Source organism: Falco naumanni, chromosome 3, assembly GCF_017639655.2.
Source record: "Falco naumanni isolate bFalNau1 chromosome 3, bFalNau1.pat, whole genome shotgun sequence".
Lineage (NCBI taxonomy): Eukaryota > Metazoa > Chordata > Aves > Falconiformes > Falconidae > Falco > Falco naumanni.
The window spans coordinates 50,022,511-50,040,701 of NC_054056.1; the positions used below are offsets into that span (position 1 = coordinate 50,022,511).

The following is an 18,191-nucleotide window of genomic DNA, read 5'->3' on the forward strand; positions in this document are numbered from 1 at the left end:
TTTTTTTAATGTTTACTTCTAACGTCAATTGTTCAGAGAATGATTTCTTTTCATAGCAAGTAGTGAGTTCTTCAGGTGTGCAAAGTATTCCTGTGTACGTTCCTCATTTTAAGTTATTATCAATGTTACTGACTTGAATTTTACATGTACCGAGAAATCAAAGTTAATTTACTCCATATCTACTCATACAGGTAGGGGATGGGGAGAACACTATGGTTTACTGCTCATACAGGTAGGGGATGGGGAGAAGACTGCAGTTTACAACCTCAATTTCTATACAACAGCGCAGCCTTTTGCTGCTTGAAGCCCCCCTTATCTTTTCCATAATTTCCCAGAGCAATGATCCTGGAGCCCAATCCTTTGCCCTTCTCAGAAACAAAATTCTCAATGAAATCTGTTGCTGTACAGCTGTGCTGCAGGGAGGCCTGGTGTATAGCTTTTGAACAGGTGGTTTCACTTGGAAAGATAATCTCGCCAGCACTGCGTGTGAAACAAGTGCTGCTCCCGGCTCAGTGGGAGAAAGGGACCCTGTCCCTGTCTGCTCTGTTTTCCAAGAAGAAATCTGGCACTTTCTGCTTAGTTGTGGGTGGGAGTGTGATTATCAAACTTCCTCACGGAAAGAGCCCTGCAATTGCTAACTGCAGAGTAAAACTGGTTACGGGAAAGAATGAACCGTGTTCTTAGACACCAGCTGAAAAGAAATTGAAGTGTTTATACAAAAATTGAAAGTGTTTACAAGGAGAAAAAAAGGGATTAACAAATCACTCACTGCAAGTCCTTCTTTCACAACATCCAACAGCAATTTCTTTTGCTTTGAATTTGTGCTACTGAAAAATGCCAAACACATTTTCTGCCAATAGCTGTCTGTCTATTAAAAGAGAAGTAGCAATCACCCTTTAAATACAGGGTAAGCAGCAATGGTGTTAACAAACAAAAATGACTTCAACCATTTCAGGTGAATCTACTCCCAGAAATGGCCTGTGTGTCTTTTTTTTTTTTTTTTAACCTAAACTGATGTAAAATACAACTAAAAAGCAGTTAAGAGGTTTAAATTTGCAGGATTTGGGCACTAGCACCAATGGAGAAAATACTAATAGAGCCAAACTGGTGTTCAGATACGCTCACTCTGAGAAGACTTTCAACACTTTTTTCTTGCTAATAATAGGGGGTGTGCACATCTTTATAGCGGGATATAGGTTTAGAAATCAGTTAATATGTGCAAAGGCCACTACTTGTGCAAAGACAAAATTCATCTGTTTGTACAGCTTCTATGATCATTCGCATAAATGAGTGACTATTCAAGGAAATGGTAGCATCCATTTGTAAAACCACCCTGTAGGTTTACAAATGCAAAATCAAAGAAACTGTGCAATGTAATGTATGCAGATAAACATAAAGTTTTACCATATGTTTAATTCACTAGTCATTACAGCTTTAATAATGCTATAGATTATAAGTTTTTAACTACAGAGTTGAATGTAAAAAACATTATATTGTGAAAAAGTCTTGTATGAAGAAGAAAAGATAACAGCTACAAAAGAACCACCATAAATGTTAGAGCAGTTCTCACTACATAAGGACTTTTTTCCTAGTGATTCCATTATGAGCAAGCTAGTTGATTATATTCTCACTTTCCTTATAACAGTTGCCAAATTTTACACCTGCAACTGTTTTCTCTCTGATATTCCCAGGATAAATACATTTAGCATGTTTGCTGTGAACAGAGTAAACTGATCTATGTGCAATTAACAAAATCTCTGTACATCACTTGCTAATCCCCACACCCCTGTGAGAAGGTAGCCACCACCCGACAATAACAACAAAAGTCCTAGTGGCTGCAGATCAGTCTTCCTAGGTGCTCCTTTTTTAATAGCTATCTGTCCTTATTTTGAACTGCAGAGCAGTGCAACCCCCCGTAAAGTCCAATGATCAGGATTCTTCACTGTTTTCAGATACAAAGAGAAAATGTATGTCAGATCTGTTCTCCGGGGCTTTTTGTAGACAGGGCAGGCGTACATGCTTCCTTGTTGCTTCTTTGGGTCATGTGGGGCTGTTGTGCTGACAGCATACACATGGACTACAGGAAGACTTGTGAACAGCACCTGAGAATATTGAAAGAGACACGAGGCTCAGCATGAGAGTACTTGAATAGGGTGTCTGAACTCCAAATTCTAGAGCTAGATTCAGAGATGGCCTGCAGCAAAAGCACCAGCAGAGGTACATGTGAGAACGCAAGTCCTACGCTCACTATCACAGTGGCAGCTCAGGGACAAGAGACATCAGCAAGCCTGGAAGGAAGCGGCAGAAACCTGGAAAACCACACATGCTGGAAGTAGATGGAAAAACAACAGGGTGGCTCTAGGAGGGAGACAGACTATTGTCTTCTTTCCTGTTCTTTGCACCTTTGGCTAGGGTTCCCCATTCTTTCCCCGCTTCTTGTTCCTTGAATGGCAGGACTGGAGCTACAAAGTTTGCACTAGCAAACCTTCTTGTTACCTCCGCACTGCTGGCAGTGGAGCTTCAAAGATCCAAGGTGCCTCCTGTATGTTTATCCAGACTAGATCCCCTCAGGTCTTCCAGCAATATAAAGTATTCATTGCCGGGGGCGGGGGGGAAGGCCTAAACCCAAGCACAACATGGAGGCTTGCTGAACACTCCAGAGCACTTGAGTAAACTCCATGGCTGAACAAGTCTTTTGACAACCCAAGCAACAGAAACTACAGCCAGCAAGATTTGGTTTGGAAAACTGTTCTCAGCCAGGCACAGAAATGTTTTACCTACAGAGGGAATTACCTTAACTCCAATTCCAGTTATCACTAGTTTGGAAAAAATTTAGCAATGCAGACAATGGCAGCTTTCCCTGGACAGTGACCACAGCATCTAATCACTGCTCCATAGCTAGATTTTAAATCTGCTTAGTCACATCAGCAAAATGTAACTGCATCCATGGATAACTGAGCATAAGCCCAGAACTAATACTTTTCCTCCTATTCAAAAACAAATGCCAAGGATTTCTAGTCATCCAAACACTGACCTCCACAGCGGTTGCTATCAGACCCAGTCCTGGGCTCTGGAAGTTGTATAGGGTCCCACTTGATCAGTCAAAAGAAGGCTGACTATGGGTTGCACTATTTTATTCAAACATAGCTGTGTTTCTAGGGCCCCTGAAGCCATGAAGCCCAGCATCTGGTCTGCTCTACTGCTGTGCATGCTAAATTTGTTTTCTGACAGAAGTCTTTTTGTTGGGTAAACACTCTGTCCTCTTCACAGCCCTGCTAGTGTTTTACCGCCTTGAAACCTATTGTGAAACCACTCCTGCAGGCACTCAGAATACTTTCTGGTATTCTCTGAGCACACCATATTATGCCACAGTCAGTCGTGTTCACTTGATCCTTACCTTTGGTGCTGACTCGACCAGCTTACTGTTTCTGCGGTCCCAACCTGCCCCTTCAAGGAAAAGGCCATATATGTAAGCCCCACCAATGTCAGCAGGAGGAGGTCCAACGACATCTTCTTTCATCATCTTGGTCACTTCATTGTGTAAAACAACACTGTCGAGTGCCCACCCTTTTGCTAAATTCATGCGAGTTGTCTCTTGCCTCACAGCAGTTAGGAATCCCTAAAGAGATGGAATATGACATAAGGGGTTTTAACAGACCTTGAATTCACCCACTTCCAATCTTTTGTCCTATCTAATTGACATCAGCAGTATAAAACCTGAACCCACAGAATCTCATGTACATACAAAACTAAATTCAGTAGTGTAAATCCAATGCTTTCTTATGCTGTCCCAGTACCATGCATTCTTATATACTTGGTGTGCGTGTATTAGTGCTAAGAAGGTTGGTTTACTTAACATATCAGAAGCTGCATGCACAGCTCACCTCACCTCACCTCACACGCCTACTTTACAACCAGCCACATGGAAGGAGGTTTACAAGGCCACCAATTAATGTGCTTTGTGAGGTTCCAAATACAGGTAGTTGCTAAGCCACAAATAACACCAGTATTTTATGTGCTATATTACTCACCTTTCCTTACACCAACATTGTAAAAATGCTTTTCAGTCATCGTGAAGAATTTTCAGAACACAACGGAAGCGCAAACTGGAATCATGCAATTGAACAGTGAAATGCCTCTGCCGCTTTGCTCAGTGCAAAGCCTTAATATGCTACCATTGTAGACACCAGCAAGACAAACTGAGAGCACTTCAGCAGCACAGAATGAAACTAACTCTCTGTTCTAAAGAGCTACAATCTCATGACACAGTTACAAGCTATTGTAAGACAACCCAGGCTGAAGATGCTGGTTAGCTCACCTCATATAACTGTCCATGTGCAAACACACAGCAGTGCGTGGGAAGTACTTTAGTCCTAAGAGACAGGAGGGTAGACTGCTTTGCACGTCCAGTGGACATGCTGTAGGTGTACACCTTATTCTACCTTACGGAAATCCATTTGCATTGCTAGTAGGTGAATGACTAAAACACAAAAATTGGAGATGCAAGAGCAAGAGGGAATTACTGAGCAGGATAACTACAAAGGAAGACGTTTCAGGACAGAACCCAGAGCAGAGAAAGAAGCTATTTGGAGACAGAGATGGCAGAATACAGAGCCACATGGTGAATGCACCAAGGTATTAGAGAGCCAACAGCACAGCTAGGAAGAAATCAGGAGCAATGAGGGAATTGGACAAGCTTTTTATTTTTCCTCAGTATTCACATTGCAGGATTCTCTGTTGAGCCAAGTGTTGTTGGGCCAAATGAACGGAAAGAAGTCAAATCTGGAAATGTTAGTATGTTGGTCTACTGAAGGCAGAGGCCAACCCCTGGCTGCTGGGCCTGGAGTGCTTGTTGCGTGTGCTAAGCACTTTGTAGCTATGCAATACCCTTTAGGTTATGAGAACATGAGATGACATTCATGAACTCAGATTGGTTAACTGGTAATGGTTGCCTCCCATTAATACCATTCCAAAGACCCCAGGACAAGTGTTTTAAAGAGGTTTTGTGATAGCACAGGTAATTACGATTGCATTTGAAGTAGTTGAGAACTCCAGCATATAGCTAAAGAAGACAGGATTAAAGGCCAAGTTCTTCTATCAGAAGTGCCATTAAATGGAAGCAGAATCCTTGTAGTTAAATTGTGGAATTTTAATCTGTAGAAACATGCTAGAGCCAACAATTTAAAATACACTAAGTGTTGACTGCTGGGAGGCCCCAGAAGGCTACTGGATCACAGATAAACTGAAATATTAAAGAAAGAAGAGCCTGAAGACAGCAGGACAGAAAAATGACTGTATTAAGGGAATCAGTTCAAAGGCACCGTGGAAACACTGGAATAAAAGTCAGCTCAGAGCTGTGAGTTGTCTTCAGGGATAAGATTTAGATTGTAGACTGTTCTTGCTGAGATGGCAGGACCGTCTGCAGTGGGACTTGTAACACTTATTTGCTCATTTGAATGAATCCTAGACAGTGTTTAAAGACTACAGCTGTGAGCTGGAGACCCAGCTGGGCATCCCAGAGCAGGTGAACAGCTCAATAAACAGGAAGAAAGAATCAGTGGCTTGAGGTGCCACTGTACAGCTGAGGGCTTGGCTCCCCACAAAACCCTCTGTCAGGAATGTAAAAGACCTTGCCATGACATTTGTTTTGATTTCTGGAAATCTTTGCCCTGCTTTTTTTTTTTTTTTTTTTTTTTTTTTTAGTTTGTTTGTTTGGGAAGGGGGTATTTGGGGGGACTGGGGGGTGGGGAAGGGTATGTTTGAGGTTTCACATACATGGAAAATTACTTCTTCTTTCTTTATCTGCTCTTTCCTGAACTTCTCCCTGGCCTATTTACCGAAGGCTGCTAAAGCTTTGTCCCTTTTTTGCCTTCTAACAACCCATGCAAACTAACTCTGAGCCTTCCAGTGAGCAAGAAGCAGGCATCCATGGAAGCTATGACAAGAAATATGGAAATCAGTTAAGTCTATTGCTTTCACAGTCATACGCTCTCCTTTACATTGTTTAGGAGGTTCCTTGTTTGTCACTTATTTTGTAATTTCTACAGCGAGGAAATTATGGCAGGTTTACTAGAATTAAGTGGGCACTGAGGAATGGAGGCGTTGTATTTCGTATTCTTATCAGTATTCACATTGCTTTGGCATCTAGGGGTCTTAGAAAAAGGCTGAGGATTCATTATGCTAAGTACTGTACAACCAGAACAGTTCTGCCTCACAGGGCTTAAAATTCATATCTATGACAAGTGACAGCAACTGGATACAGAGATGCAAACAAGGAGACAATAAAACAGTATCGGCCACAATATGGAAACTGGGAGGTAGAAATGAGGTATGTCAATTTTTTTGAGGAAAAAACCCAGCAACATCAGATCAACTTCCAGGAGGGAAGAAAATTAATGGCACTTCTTGTTTTGTTCTTTCCAGTTATCTTGGCCCAATGCAGACACCCAGAGGCAATCAGGTTTCTTTTACACAGAAGCCTGAGCCTGCCCTCATTTGTATCACTATAAATAAAGATTAACTTCCGTGAAATTACTGAATTTATCCTAGTGTATAAACAGTCCAAGAGAAGGCAGAGTCAGGTCCTATATTACTTTTTATTGCCAGAATGCCTCATTCTCCCAGTGCTATAAATCTACTTTATGGTCTTGTGTTGTCCATGACATTTATCCATTGGCTATAAAGCAGTGAGATCTATGCAAGTAGGCAAATTAGAAATTACTTAGGAGCTGCATTTCATCTCACAAATGAAAGGATTTTTCTGACAGTTTCTCAGGTATTACAAACAAGCCATTAGAAATGCAGTACTAATACTTCATCACATCAACTTGCTTGAGAAGATGAAAATCAATTTTCTTAACATATGAAGTACTGATTTTAAACACAGCAATATGACTATTAACAAAATAATAGTTAATTAAATAGAAAAGAAGTCCTGGCTCGATTGAATTTCTTGTAGAATGAGCCACTCCCACAGCCCAGGTTACAGAAAGTGGAGACTAACAATAACCATCTGATTCCTAGGCTTGTGATCATCAGCACAAATAAATCAGGTAAGCACATCTCATTCTGGGATTTTTTTTTCTCTGCACAATATGTATTTCTTTAGACTTTAGAACTACAGTTATGAAATCACAGCTTGGGGGATATTTGATTATTTGGCAGCTTTTTTTGAGAAATCCGGATGTATGGATCAAAAAAAATCGAGGATGCCCAATTTGGGCTGGCAAAATCTCAGAACTGACACAACCTCAAAGCACAAAAAAAGCCAGCTGAAGTGGTCAGTACAAAATCTGCATCAGGTCTTGCTCATCTGTAGTGAAAAAGCAAACACCAACAAAATCAAAAGCCTGTTAGGGTTACACCCAGCCTGATCAGAGGGAACTGGGGTTGTTTAGCCTAGAGAAGAGGAGGCTCAGGGGGGACCTTATTGCTCCCTACAACAGCCTGAAAGGAGGTTCTAGGCAGGTGGGTGTAGGTCTCTTCTCCCAGATAACAACCTACAGGACAAGAGGAAATGGCCTCAACCTGCACCAGGGGAGGTTTAGATTGGATATTAGGAAAAATTTCTTCATGAAAGGGTGGTCAGGCATTGGAAGAGGCTGCCCAGGGAGGTGGTGGAATCACCATCCCTGGAAGTGTTTAGAAAGCATGTAGATGCAGTGCTTAGCAACATGGTGTAGTGGTGGACTTGGCACTCCTAGTTAATGGCTGGCCTTGATGATCTTAAAGGTCTTTCCAACCTAAATGACTCCATGTCTCCATGATTCTATCATTGTAAAAGTTACTTAGGAATATTTTAGAGTGCCACTATCAATGTGTTGCTAACAAACCAAGTATGGTAGCATGATCTTTTTTATTAAAACTCCTACTCCTCTCCCTCATACTTTTGCTTGAGAATCTTTTGCTCAGGGATTCCGTGAGCATACTTCCATGCTATGAAGTGGTATCATCAGACAGCTGACAGGCAGGATAGATGATAGATGGATATTTCCCAGCAGTAGTCCTAGAGAATACTTGCCACTGTTGTTTTCTCTATTCTAGGCAGCTGTTTCAGCTAGCTTTTGCATTGCTAACAAGTACTGAGATTAAAATAGATCTTTAAAATAGCTTTTTGCTAAGGCTTCACAGAAACCTGTTGGCTGGATACTCTTACAATGACTCACTTCCACAACTCGCACTTCCCACAATCATCTGTGAATCATAAAAAATTTAATGAATGTGGATAGATGTGCAGAGAAACTATACATCATCTAGGTATGTATACTTTACTTCTTTTAACTCTGTTCTCAGCTGTTCCCTTTCTTGTGTTTCACTTTGTGCCAGCTTTTTATTTTAGATGGTGCAGGCAAGAGGTTGTATTTTTTATATGTCTCTGCAGACCGAGTCTGGCACAATTCTGAGGTTGTATAAATAACAAACCTTCTATTTCAAGGAACTGATTTACAAGGACTGAGAGCCAAGTCCAAATCTCTTCTTCCTATGTCAAAGTTCTGAAACTTAACTTGTTTTTAACTCAGAGGGATTTTCATACAGTGAATGAAAAACAGATTACTGTAACAGAGGGGGAGAAAAGGAAGATAACACTGAAAGGTAAAAAGATGTACTTATCCATTTCCCACACTACAATTAAAGCAACCATAGATACACTTCGTTATTTCAGTAACTTTATTTTGATCTAGCAAAAATTTCTTCAATAGATGTTGGCATTAATTTATCCTACATCTATGCTAAAAATTAAATTTAGACTATACTTTGTAGAGTCAAAATTGAGTCTTGAAGTTCTCTCAAGGTCTAATTTAACTGTTACATAGGAGTTAGAAAGATCAGTCTAGCAACCTTACCTGTGGATTAAAGAATCCTGTCATCCAGAACTGGTTTGGGCGGCCATCCTGCAGCCAACTGCTGAACTGCTGGTTTCTTTCAAGAAGCTCAGTAAACCAAAATCCTAAAGTAGTCGACTCCCAGGAAATCCTAAGCCATAGTTTTGGAATTCTAGCATCATACATATTATCTAAAGCATCTTGCAATTCTTCTGACATAATTATAGTTCCTGGAAGATAAGTAAAACATTCGGAATGAACTTTCCCTTAGCTTGCAAAGGCAATTAAAACTTCCAAATGACATTCTGAGTCTAATAAACCCTCTTTTGTTGTGCCTTAATTGCACACCTGTTGCACTAAAATCTTATCAGTTTGCAGTTAATTTGTTCAAACTTGTAAGACTTGATTTAAAGATAAAGGTGACAAGATAAATTATATTTCTTCTCTTATTTTGATCAGAAATAAAGATTTCTTTAAAAGCAACTCCTTCTCCCTCCCCCCCGTTATTTATATTCATTATATTCACACTTTGTTTAGAATGGGATTAATAATTTAAAACTTTTTTCTATATTTTAATGGTTTCTATACACATGATCAATGATAGCGACACACTGTGTAACTCATTTATATCCTAAGTGTGTACTGGAAGTGATTATATTCATGAAATTCACTGTTATTAATGATAACTTTGTACATTTCCATTATCAAGATTCTCAATGAGAAAGCAGTACATAGAATAAAGCTAGAGGCAATATTTTTTTTCTTTCTTTTGGCAGTGGCAATGCATAGTCACATATTCCATGCATAGTATTGTTATCTCCATTAAAATATTGGCATTTACTAAGAGAGTGACTTTTCAGTAACACTCACTATTCCGTGTGCCAGAAGTTTCTACATCTTATCAGTTTGTACGCTCAATAGTACTGAGATCTGGCACATGGCCAAGACTCAGGATGTCTTCTTTATTCCAGCTAAAATATTTTACATTGTTGAAACTGGTCTGGTAGCCCCCACTTGGATTAGATGTTTGCGTAATACCAATGTTCACTGTATCATTGTATACACAACTGCTGTAATTGCCACAAGCATTACATGAAATGCCAGAGTTAGGTGGCTTCCACCACAGAACATGCAAGGGAAAGGGAAGTGGTCTGGGTGACTGCAAACAAGAACTGCAAGGAAGTAAGGAAATGTGGCTTGTAGTAAGTATTTCAAATCTCTTCTTTCCATTGAGGCTGGCAGGTCCCCAGTTCAGGAAGGGAGAAGAACATCCAGAAATGAAACACCAGCTTTTCGTTTAGAAGAATACTGTGGCCAATCTAAACAGCTGCATAACAGCATGTGCAAATCTGATATGTTCTACTCTATATCAACAGCAGACAGGCTTCATTTTCTTCTAGCAGATAATGACCTGCTCTCTATATGGACCTTTTTCTGTGCAACAAATGCTATGAGACAACCATCAACTTTTAGAAAACTGCAAATATTAAAAAATACTGCCTATCCTGCGTTCTCTGTAATGCCTTTGAGTCAGGTTCTGAATCATGTTTTGGGATTGCTAAGAGTCTTTTATAAGACAATTAATAAACTTTCCTTTCAGATATAAATTTTCTCTAACATATAACCAAGAGAACCAACATTTAAGAAAGAAGCCACTCTGTGTCATCTCCCCTTTGCCTAGAAAAATATAATATTACACCATACACCTTATTCACACTCTGGAGGCACAAAAAGTACAAAAAAATTATGCAACACATATTGGTTTCAACTTCAGAGCAACTGTAGTGAGGGCAGAAAACAAGCAAAGAGCACCCTGTTTAAACCCTGGGGGGATCACTGTCATCCAAACTAAGAAAGAAAGAAAGAACTCATTCATATCTGATTCTTCCTTGTTCTCGGGCTAATGCAGCCAACTTTCTCCTGCAGCAAGAGCTGTAAGAGAGCCACATTTTCTTCTCTATTCTTTGTGAGCAGGCTGGAGCTATTCAAATAGGGAGATACAACCAGTCTCTGCCCTGGAGCATGGTGAAATCTCTTAGAATATCTGCCCATTACAACTCAGAGCAGCTGCTGAGAACACTAAGCCAGAGTGTTCTTGAGCATAAGGTATATTCACAGTTCTGGCCTTGCCCATATAGCTGCATAAATATTCCTAGTGAGTGGGTGTCATCTCTGGCAGTGGGCATACAGTGCTTGAATTTCAGCACTAAATGGCATCTGTGGGTGTTGGGATGCATTCCTGCAGCTAAAATACTCCAATAAAAATAAAAATATTTTTTTTTAAATTGCCAGAAATAAAATTAGTAACACATGAGAAAAATAACGGCATCTTTCTGGAGAGAGGTTATAAAAGTGTTTGAAAAGCTGTATTTGCTAATTGAATGAGTAGTACAACACCATAGGCTTCTCATATTTGACTTCTGAGAAGCTCAGAGCACCAGTTCCCATATGAAGAGACTGAATGTCCTATGAATGTAACATGACAGACTTGAATGTTCTATGAATCAGACAGGCCAGCTGTTTATAACTGTTATTTTGGGGGTTACTTTGTGACACTCCCTTCCCTGAATTGAATAAAGTCCATCAGAACATGACTGATGAAAAGTCAGCTAAAGACATCAGGGTATTTCCATGCTCCAAGAATAATATGTACTGTAGTCATATTGTTGGCCCAGTACACGCAGTTTGGAAATCAGGATTCCCCTTTTTCATTGCCCTAAATTTACGCTATCTCACTTCTAAACTACATCTAAATCTATCCAATTGCTGTGTAGTGAATAAGCCAAATAAAGCTACACGATTCTGAGGATAAATAGGTTTTATTGTTAATAAAAGTAAATAGTCTGTTCTTTTAAATTGATCTGGGTTTACAATCATTCATTCAATAGATATAATGCTTTGAATAGACTACATCAGGACCTTGTATTATTTCATGGAGCTGCCCCTTTTACCATACCTACCATACATACAAGCTGAATCAAAAACTGTGGAATCTGTGAAATTTGGATCTACATTTTGAATTTAACATTTAGGAAAACCTGTATCTGGACTAGGAAATTTATGTATCTCATTTAAATGAGAGGAAAAAGTTAGGGACAAAGGAAGGATCTTAAACGCCAGTATGAACCAAAAAAAGCCTCCATCCACTGAGTGATTCTCTTCCCACAGGCACTGATGTGAATTGAGAATAACCAGGATAATTATGGAGAATATAAATGAGATGAGAAGAAACTAGTTTCTCCATCAAGCACAGTTTGCTGATAGCTGACATCATTGTAATAGGATTGGATACTATCCCTTGAGGACAATACTTGCAAGACAATGAGTCTGTTAAGCTAGCCTTAACAGTACACAGAGGAAAAACTCCATGAACGCATCAATTCATTCTTGACTGTCACAATTGCAACTACAGAAGCTGATATTTTCAGCCTTTAATCCCCACTCAAGTTTACCTGCCAAGCAAGCAGGTTTGTTATTGGGCCAGTCACTCCTTGCCTCCACCATGAAGCTGCAACCCCCTCTTCTTTGTTGAACACGTTGAAAAGAAAATCCCAACTTGCTTGTAACTTTGTAAGTTTTCCTCCCTTTCTGCCTTATGGCAACAACTAACTTGCTCGTGCTTTCCCCAAGGAAAGCATTATTTATTATTCCACCCAAAGGTACAAGGTATACAGTGTTAGATAAAAACAGTAAAAGCTAATGTAAGTTTCCCCATAGCTAAAACTTAAATTTTTTTTAATTGTTGGTTGTTTTTTTTTTTTGCAAGTTTTAGTAGCTTTCTGCTAGCTCAGTGACCACCATCACTGTGCTGAAAAAAGTCCTTCGCCTCAGGATTTCTTTGGGTATTTCCCTCTTTCTTCACTTGCAGCACTTGGGCACTTCAGCATTTGCAGATGATTCCCAGGAAGCTCTCAGAAGCTCATTTAACCCCACCAGGCTGTTTTAATCCCAAGACCCTCAACAACTTATCACCTCCTTTTGCTCCTGGTCTCCAAAATAGGAAAAGTAAATCAGACAGCCAAGCCCTGCAATGCACAACACTGTCTCCATTCTTCACCTGTAGGCCATGGTATTCTCTCCAGCTGCACCTAACCTTTGCCCCTGTTCTGTTTTCTGTGTATTTCCCACCACTTTCCTGGTGCAGAATCCTCTGATTTAATTCTTCAGGTCAGGAGAGATGAAGGGAACTCAGAAACTTGAGTAGCATACGATTTTTCACATAGAAGAGCACATAAATCCTAGATTCTCTGCAACAGCTAATTCCTTCAGTCAGTAAGAAGGCAATTTGAAAATAACCCTGCAAATTGTTTTGAATATTTACCAGCTCCAGTACAAAATGCACTTGACTGCACCCACCAAAGGACTGAAAATAAAAAAAATTAAAGCAATAATTTGAAGATGAAAATCCATGCACACCTCCCAAAAAGTAGTAAAAATCACTACCCTGAGCCAGAGTAATAGAACAGGCAGATAAACTATTTTCTGCAGTTTGTTCTAAATGTGTGTTTCTAAACAGTTGTCCTGGCCAGGATCATGGAAAGCATACATAACACTTATTAAAAGGTCCAGAAATAACATTCCACACTTTGCAAAAGACAACAGGAGGCATTCTGGCATTCTTATCAGGATGAGAAGTAAATAATGGATGAGAGCTGCTGAGCCAAAAGTAACTACGCCACCAGATGTTCTGGAATCATCCCCTCCATTCCTCAAATGAACTGCCATTGTTACATTCCACTAATGTCCTCGCTGAGTGCTCTTAATAATCTTCAAATAAAATCTTCATCCAAAAGTGGAATACACAGATGATCCCTACAAGCCTTACATACACACACTGTAAGAATTAGAAAGGTAAAAACCCAAGATCATTTAGCCCCAAAGCCTATTACTATCAACAGTAGGCCAAACTAAAATTGTGTTAGTGTTAACAGTCTTAAAGTATTATGAGTCAAAACAAAAGTTATCCATCTAGTGGGAATCAGTCCATACTCCTTCACTTCATGTGAAATTACCTTTCCTGTGCACTCTGGCAAGATTAGTTTCCTGGGTTTCTGTTTTTCACCACATAGATTGGAATAAATTATCGGCTATGTCTTTTGTGTCTTTTGGAGTTCATTTATATTCCTCTTGTAAGTTGCTACATAAAACAAACAGAAATTTCTTGCAGCAACATGATGCAAAGACTACCATCAAGATCATGGTATTCTGAGTTGGGAAAAAATAGTGAATCTTTACCTCATTCTTTCAGGGGTTTCAGGTCATCATTTCAGATGACCTAGGAATTCTAAGTGATTTCTATTATGTATGTAGAAGTATATGCTACCTCATTTCTACATGAAGTTCTGGGTGTTTCAACATATTCTTATATGTATAACAATAAGGAAACACCTAAAGCCAACACGCTGGTTAGCAATGCAATGTAAGGGTGGTAAGGAGCTAAAAGTTGGTAGTGAAATAGTTTTTAATAGGGTAACAAATCAATGACTGAGATGTACAGAAATGAGTCAAATGCACCAGTATTCCTCAAGGCTTTGTATTAACAGTTATTATTCAGATTAATCTGATTTATAAAGTTCAAAAAATATCAGAAACGCATACAAAAATGCATTATTTTTTACCATCCAACACCTTCTGTTTCAATAGTCCCACATGTATTTTCTCACACTTCTCAACCTGGCATTAACATATACCTGAAACATGCTAGTGTATTGATATTAATGAGTTTTCACACATATAACCTATGCATCATTTAAAATAGCAAAGGCCTGTTTCCCCTTAGTAATATCCCTGTTCCTGATCCTATTATTCCAAAAGCTCTGATTGCCCTCTTTTTCAGTGTAGAATAAGAGTAATATGTGATTATTATTTTTTTCAAGTCCTGGCATGTAGGTTATGTATAGTGTGCATTACATACATGAAAATAGGCTAAATTTGTAACATGAGGGGGTGCCATATTGTAGTTGCAGTGGAAAGTTTGCTTAAGCCTGGTAGAGCTTCTCCATGACAAATGCCACGATGACTTCTAAAGTAGATATTTGTATTGATTTCATTTCTTTTGCCTTCTGTGTTGGTCTTTCAGCTTATGGCTCCTGTAGGTACTTGTCTTGCAAGTATTAAGGAAAATGTAAGGAACAAAAACTCGGCCTGTAGAAACAAATCTTTATATATTACAAGTCACATAAAAGCTTTTAGAGGGATTGCTGTATTCTAAGGAAATATGTTACCAGGAAAAGGACTTCTCTCTCCTAACTCTTTAAGTACTTCACAAATATCAGCAGGAGTTCTGTGATCATGTGGCACTTAATATAACATGAAAGGATAAAAAATCCAAGGTTTCTTGTATGGCCTTCACTTGTTCATGAAGTAGGTAGTTCCAAAGGGTTAGTTTGAAAACACAAAGCTATAAGGTACCAGAAACAAATGCCAAGTGGATGCAGTTTTATGATCAAAGTAGAATCTAGATATACTCATAAATAAATGAGTTAAGCATTTGTTTCTTTCACAACAAGCCCATAAACAGAATGTTTAGTAGGTTAAAAATTGGGAAATAAAACCAAATTAAAAGCTGTGCTTAGTTCCATTGCCAAGGATTCAATATCCACTTTCAGTGCTACTACAAGCATGCTCCATTGCTGAGATTCATGGAAGCCACTCAAGGGGGACTCAGGATAACTCCCACAGAATCTCCTCACTTTCTTCACTCACAGAAGACACATCAGAGTGCCATCAAAACACTTACCAGTCCTGCCTCAGTACCTGGAGGAATAAAGAGACACACACACAATCTCACAGATAGGCCCTTCTACTCAAACTCTAAGAGACTAGGAGTAACTGAATGGGTCATTAAATTTTACTGCATTTAAAGACACTATTCATTAGTGGGAGAGGGGGTTTGAAGTGCACACTCTCCAACAAACAGCTAGAGTATTAGTATTCTGTGCCAGGCTCCTCTGTGCTTCCACAGGAGGAAGATAAGGCATGTACATAGCAACTCTATAGATCGTTTACTGCCCTACAAAGAATATGGTCACCTTCTGCCAGGGGCTCAAGATCTGATGTTGATAACCCATTAGGATCTGGAGTTTTGGTTCAAGCCCCATGGCTTACTGCTTCTTGTCTCTAAAAACACTTCTCTATTTGGAACATAGCCACTTGAGAGGACAATCATCATTGCTGTTTTCTGATTTATGTGAAGCTCCGTATTATACCAACTGTGAAATAAATTCTGGGCAATCAATAAGTAATTAAAACAGAACTAATGGTTGGGACATAACTGAGAGTACAAAGTGCAGCTACAATCTAATTATTACAATTCGATCCAAAAAAAGTATCCCTTCAGGCAGCAAAATTTATTGGCGGAGATGCAGGCTTGTGGGGCATGGCTGCCAACAAACATGTTGGACACATGCTGAGCATCCTCATCCCTCCCAAAAGGGGAACACTGCTTGATCTGCCCTCGGGATAGAGGGACAGAACACTCTCCTAATTTGCTCAACATCTCTCACGTTCAGCTGCACATCAGCTCTCACTGAGGAGGGCTTTATATTATCTCAAATGGAACTCAGAGAGCAACAGCAAAATTACAAGGTCCATCTATTCACATCCAACCTGAAGAATCAAATACTCAGACCTCCTTTTGCAAAGCTACACGACACAACACGAAGATGTGCTATATTCTTAAGCACAACATTTGTTTGAAAATTTAGATCTGCTGTAAGCAGCTGCTCAGGTTCGTGAAGCCAGAGCCAGAAGCATGACCAGGGCAGATATCAAAATATACACGACCTGTTTGAGCAGGCAGAATGGTTTACCTCATTGTAAAGAAAAAGGAGTACCTCAGGTGACCTGAGACGAGTTTCAGGGGAGAATCTAGTATCAGAGAGTTTGGAGGTTTCCCCTTTGCTGGGGAAAAAAAATGTTCCTAAATGTTCTTTCCATCCCTAATTAACAGTCTATGACATGCACTTGATGTACCATGAATCTTCCAGAAGTCATTAATCCTTATTGTTAACTATACATCCAATTCTGTTTTCAGAGCAATTTTTCACTATATTTAACTTGCCTGCCCCTAAGAAAATTATAATGTTTTAGAGGACTGCACAAAAGTTACAGGATTAATGTGATTAAACACCTGGTAGAGGACTGTGCCCACTGTGGAACTGAATGCTAAGTGCAAATAAATTATGTTACTCATCCACTCCTCTGCAGAATATTGTGCATTTTCAGACTTTAAATATATATTTCACAATCAAGGAAAGATTAACACATTCTTGAATGGAAAGCATTATTTTAATTTACTTCAAAAGGGACTCTATGCACTTATAAAAAGGAACTTTCAGCTCAGTATTGAAACAGAGGACAACTGTTCCTTCCAGCTTCATCTTTGCATAGTTTATTACAGGATATGGAAGCTAATTAGCCTTGGGCACATACATGAACCTCTTTCCTACATTCAGATTATAGGCAGGATATTTCCAAAGCTGCATTGTTGCCTCAGTGTATCATACAAATGATAGGGAAAAGTCTGTTTTGATTCTTATGTAACAAAAATACAAATTAAAAAAAATCTCCCTTCATGACTTATTGTCGAGACTGGAAAATGCCAGTATGACAGATTACAGTACTGCCATCACCCATATCAGAAGGAACTACTTTTGAGGCACTCTGACCTCCCTGTGAGGACAGTTTGCTGCCTCAGACATTTTCTGCCTCTCTGCTGGAGAACAGCAGACTTGAGTGAGATCTTAGCCAGTGGAACAGAACTATTCCTGCTTCATTTTCATTTACTGTTAATTCAAGAAGCTTGGCTAAGCAACAGTATACTTTCTTTCCTGGATATTTCAGCTCTTGCATGATGAGCAAAATGGTAAGTGAAAACCAAAAGCCGACAGTAACATCATCATTCCTTCTTTTTCGTCACTCCTTTTCTGATCAAATTTTCCATCTGCTTCTAGTCGCCTGTGCTCTTGATTTATTTTAACTGCATTCATCATTGCTCATTTTCAGCCAAATACTCCTGTCTCTGAGAGATACAGAGTGCTATTGCCTACCTCCTGTGATGGATGAAAGAAGAACCCTATCACTCTCTTCTGACTGGCACTACAACTCACTTCAGCTTCCATTTAGAGTCATCCTATTTGGTACAACCAGTTTCATGAACATTGCAAATCTCACCTTAAATTAGAGTCTTTACCACCTGGCCTCCTGAGTGCTCTGTCTCTCAATTACTTAGCAGCAACATTTCTACTTTGTTCTATATAATTATGTCTCAGCTTAATTTCATAATGACTGTGACACACGACCTGTAGACCTAATTGCACAATTCAGCTCCTCTGAGCTCTGTCGAGATCCTAGAGAGAATCACAGAAG

The 18,191-nt window shown here is 39.4% G+C and overlaps 1 protein-coding gene across 1 annotated transcript in view; it reads right to left on the reverse strand.

The window, feature by feature from the left end:
• Positions 1 to 1,241: 1,241 nt before the first annotated feature.
• The window catches only part of LOC121084427 (dynein heavy chain 5, axonemal-like), a 184,156-nt gene continuing 167,206 nt past the window's right edge, over positions 1,242 to 18,191 (reverse strand). The window contains exons 75-77 of the mRNA XM_040585836.1: positions 8,844 to 9,052; positions 3,398 to 3,619; positions 1,242 to 2,102 (exon numbers count right to left, since the gene is read on the reverse strand). Coding sequence (XP_040441770.1) covers positions 1,884 to 2,102; positions 3,398 to 3,619; positions 8,844 to 9,052 — 650 coding nt within the window. The 3' untranslated portion in view covers positions 1,242 to 1,883. The remainder of the gene's footprint in view (positions 2,103 to 3,397; positions 3,620 to 8,843; positions 9,053 to 18,191) is intronic.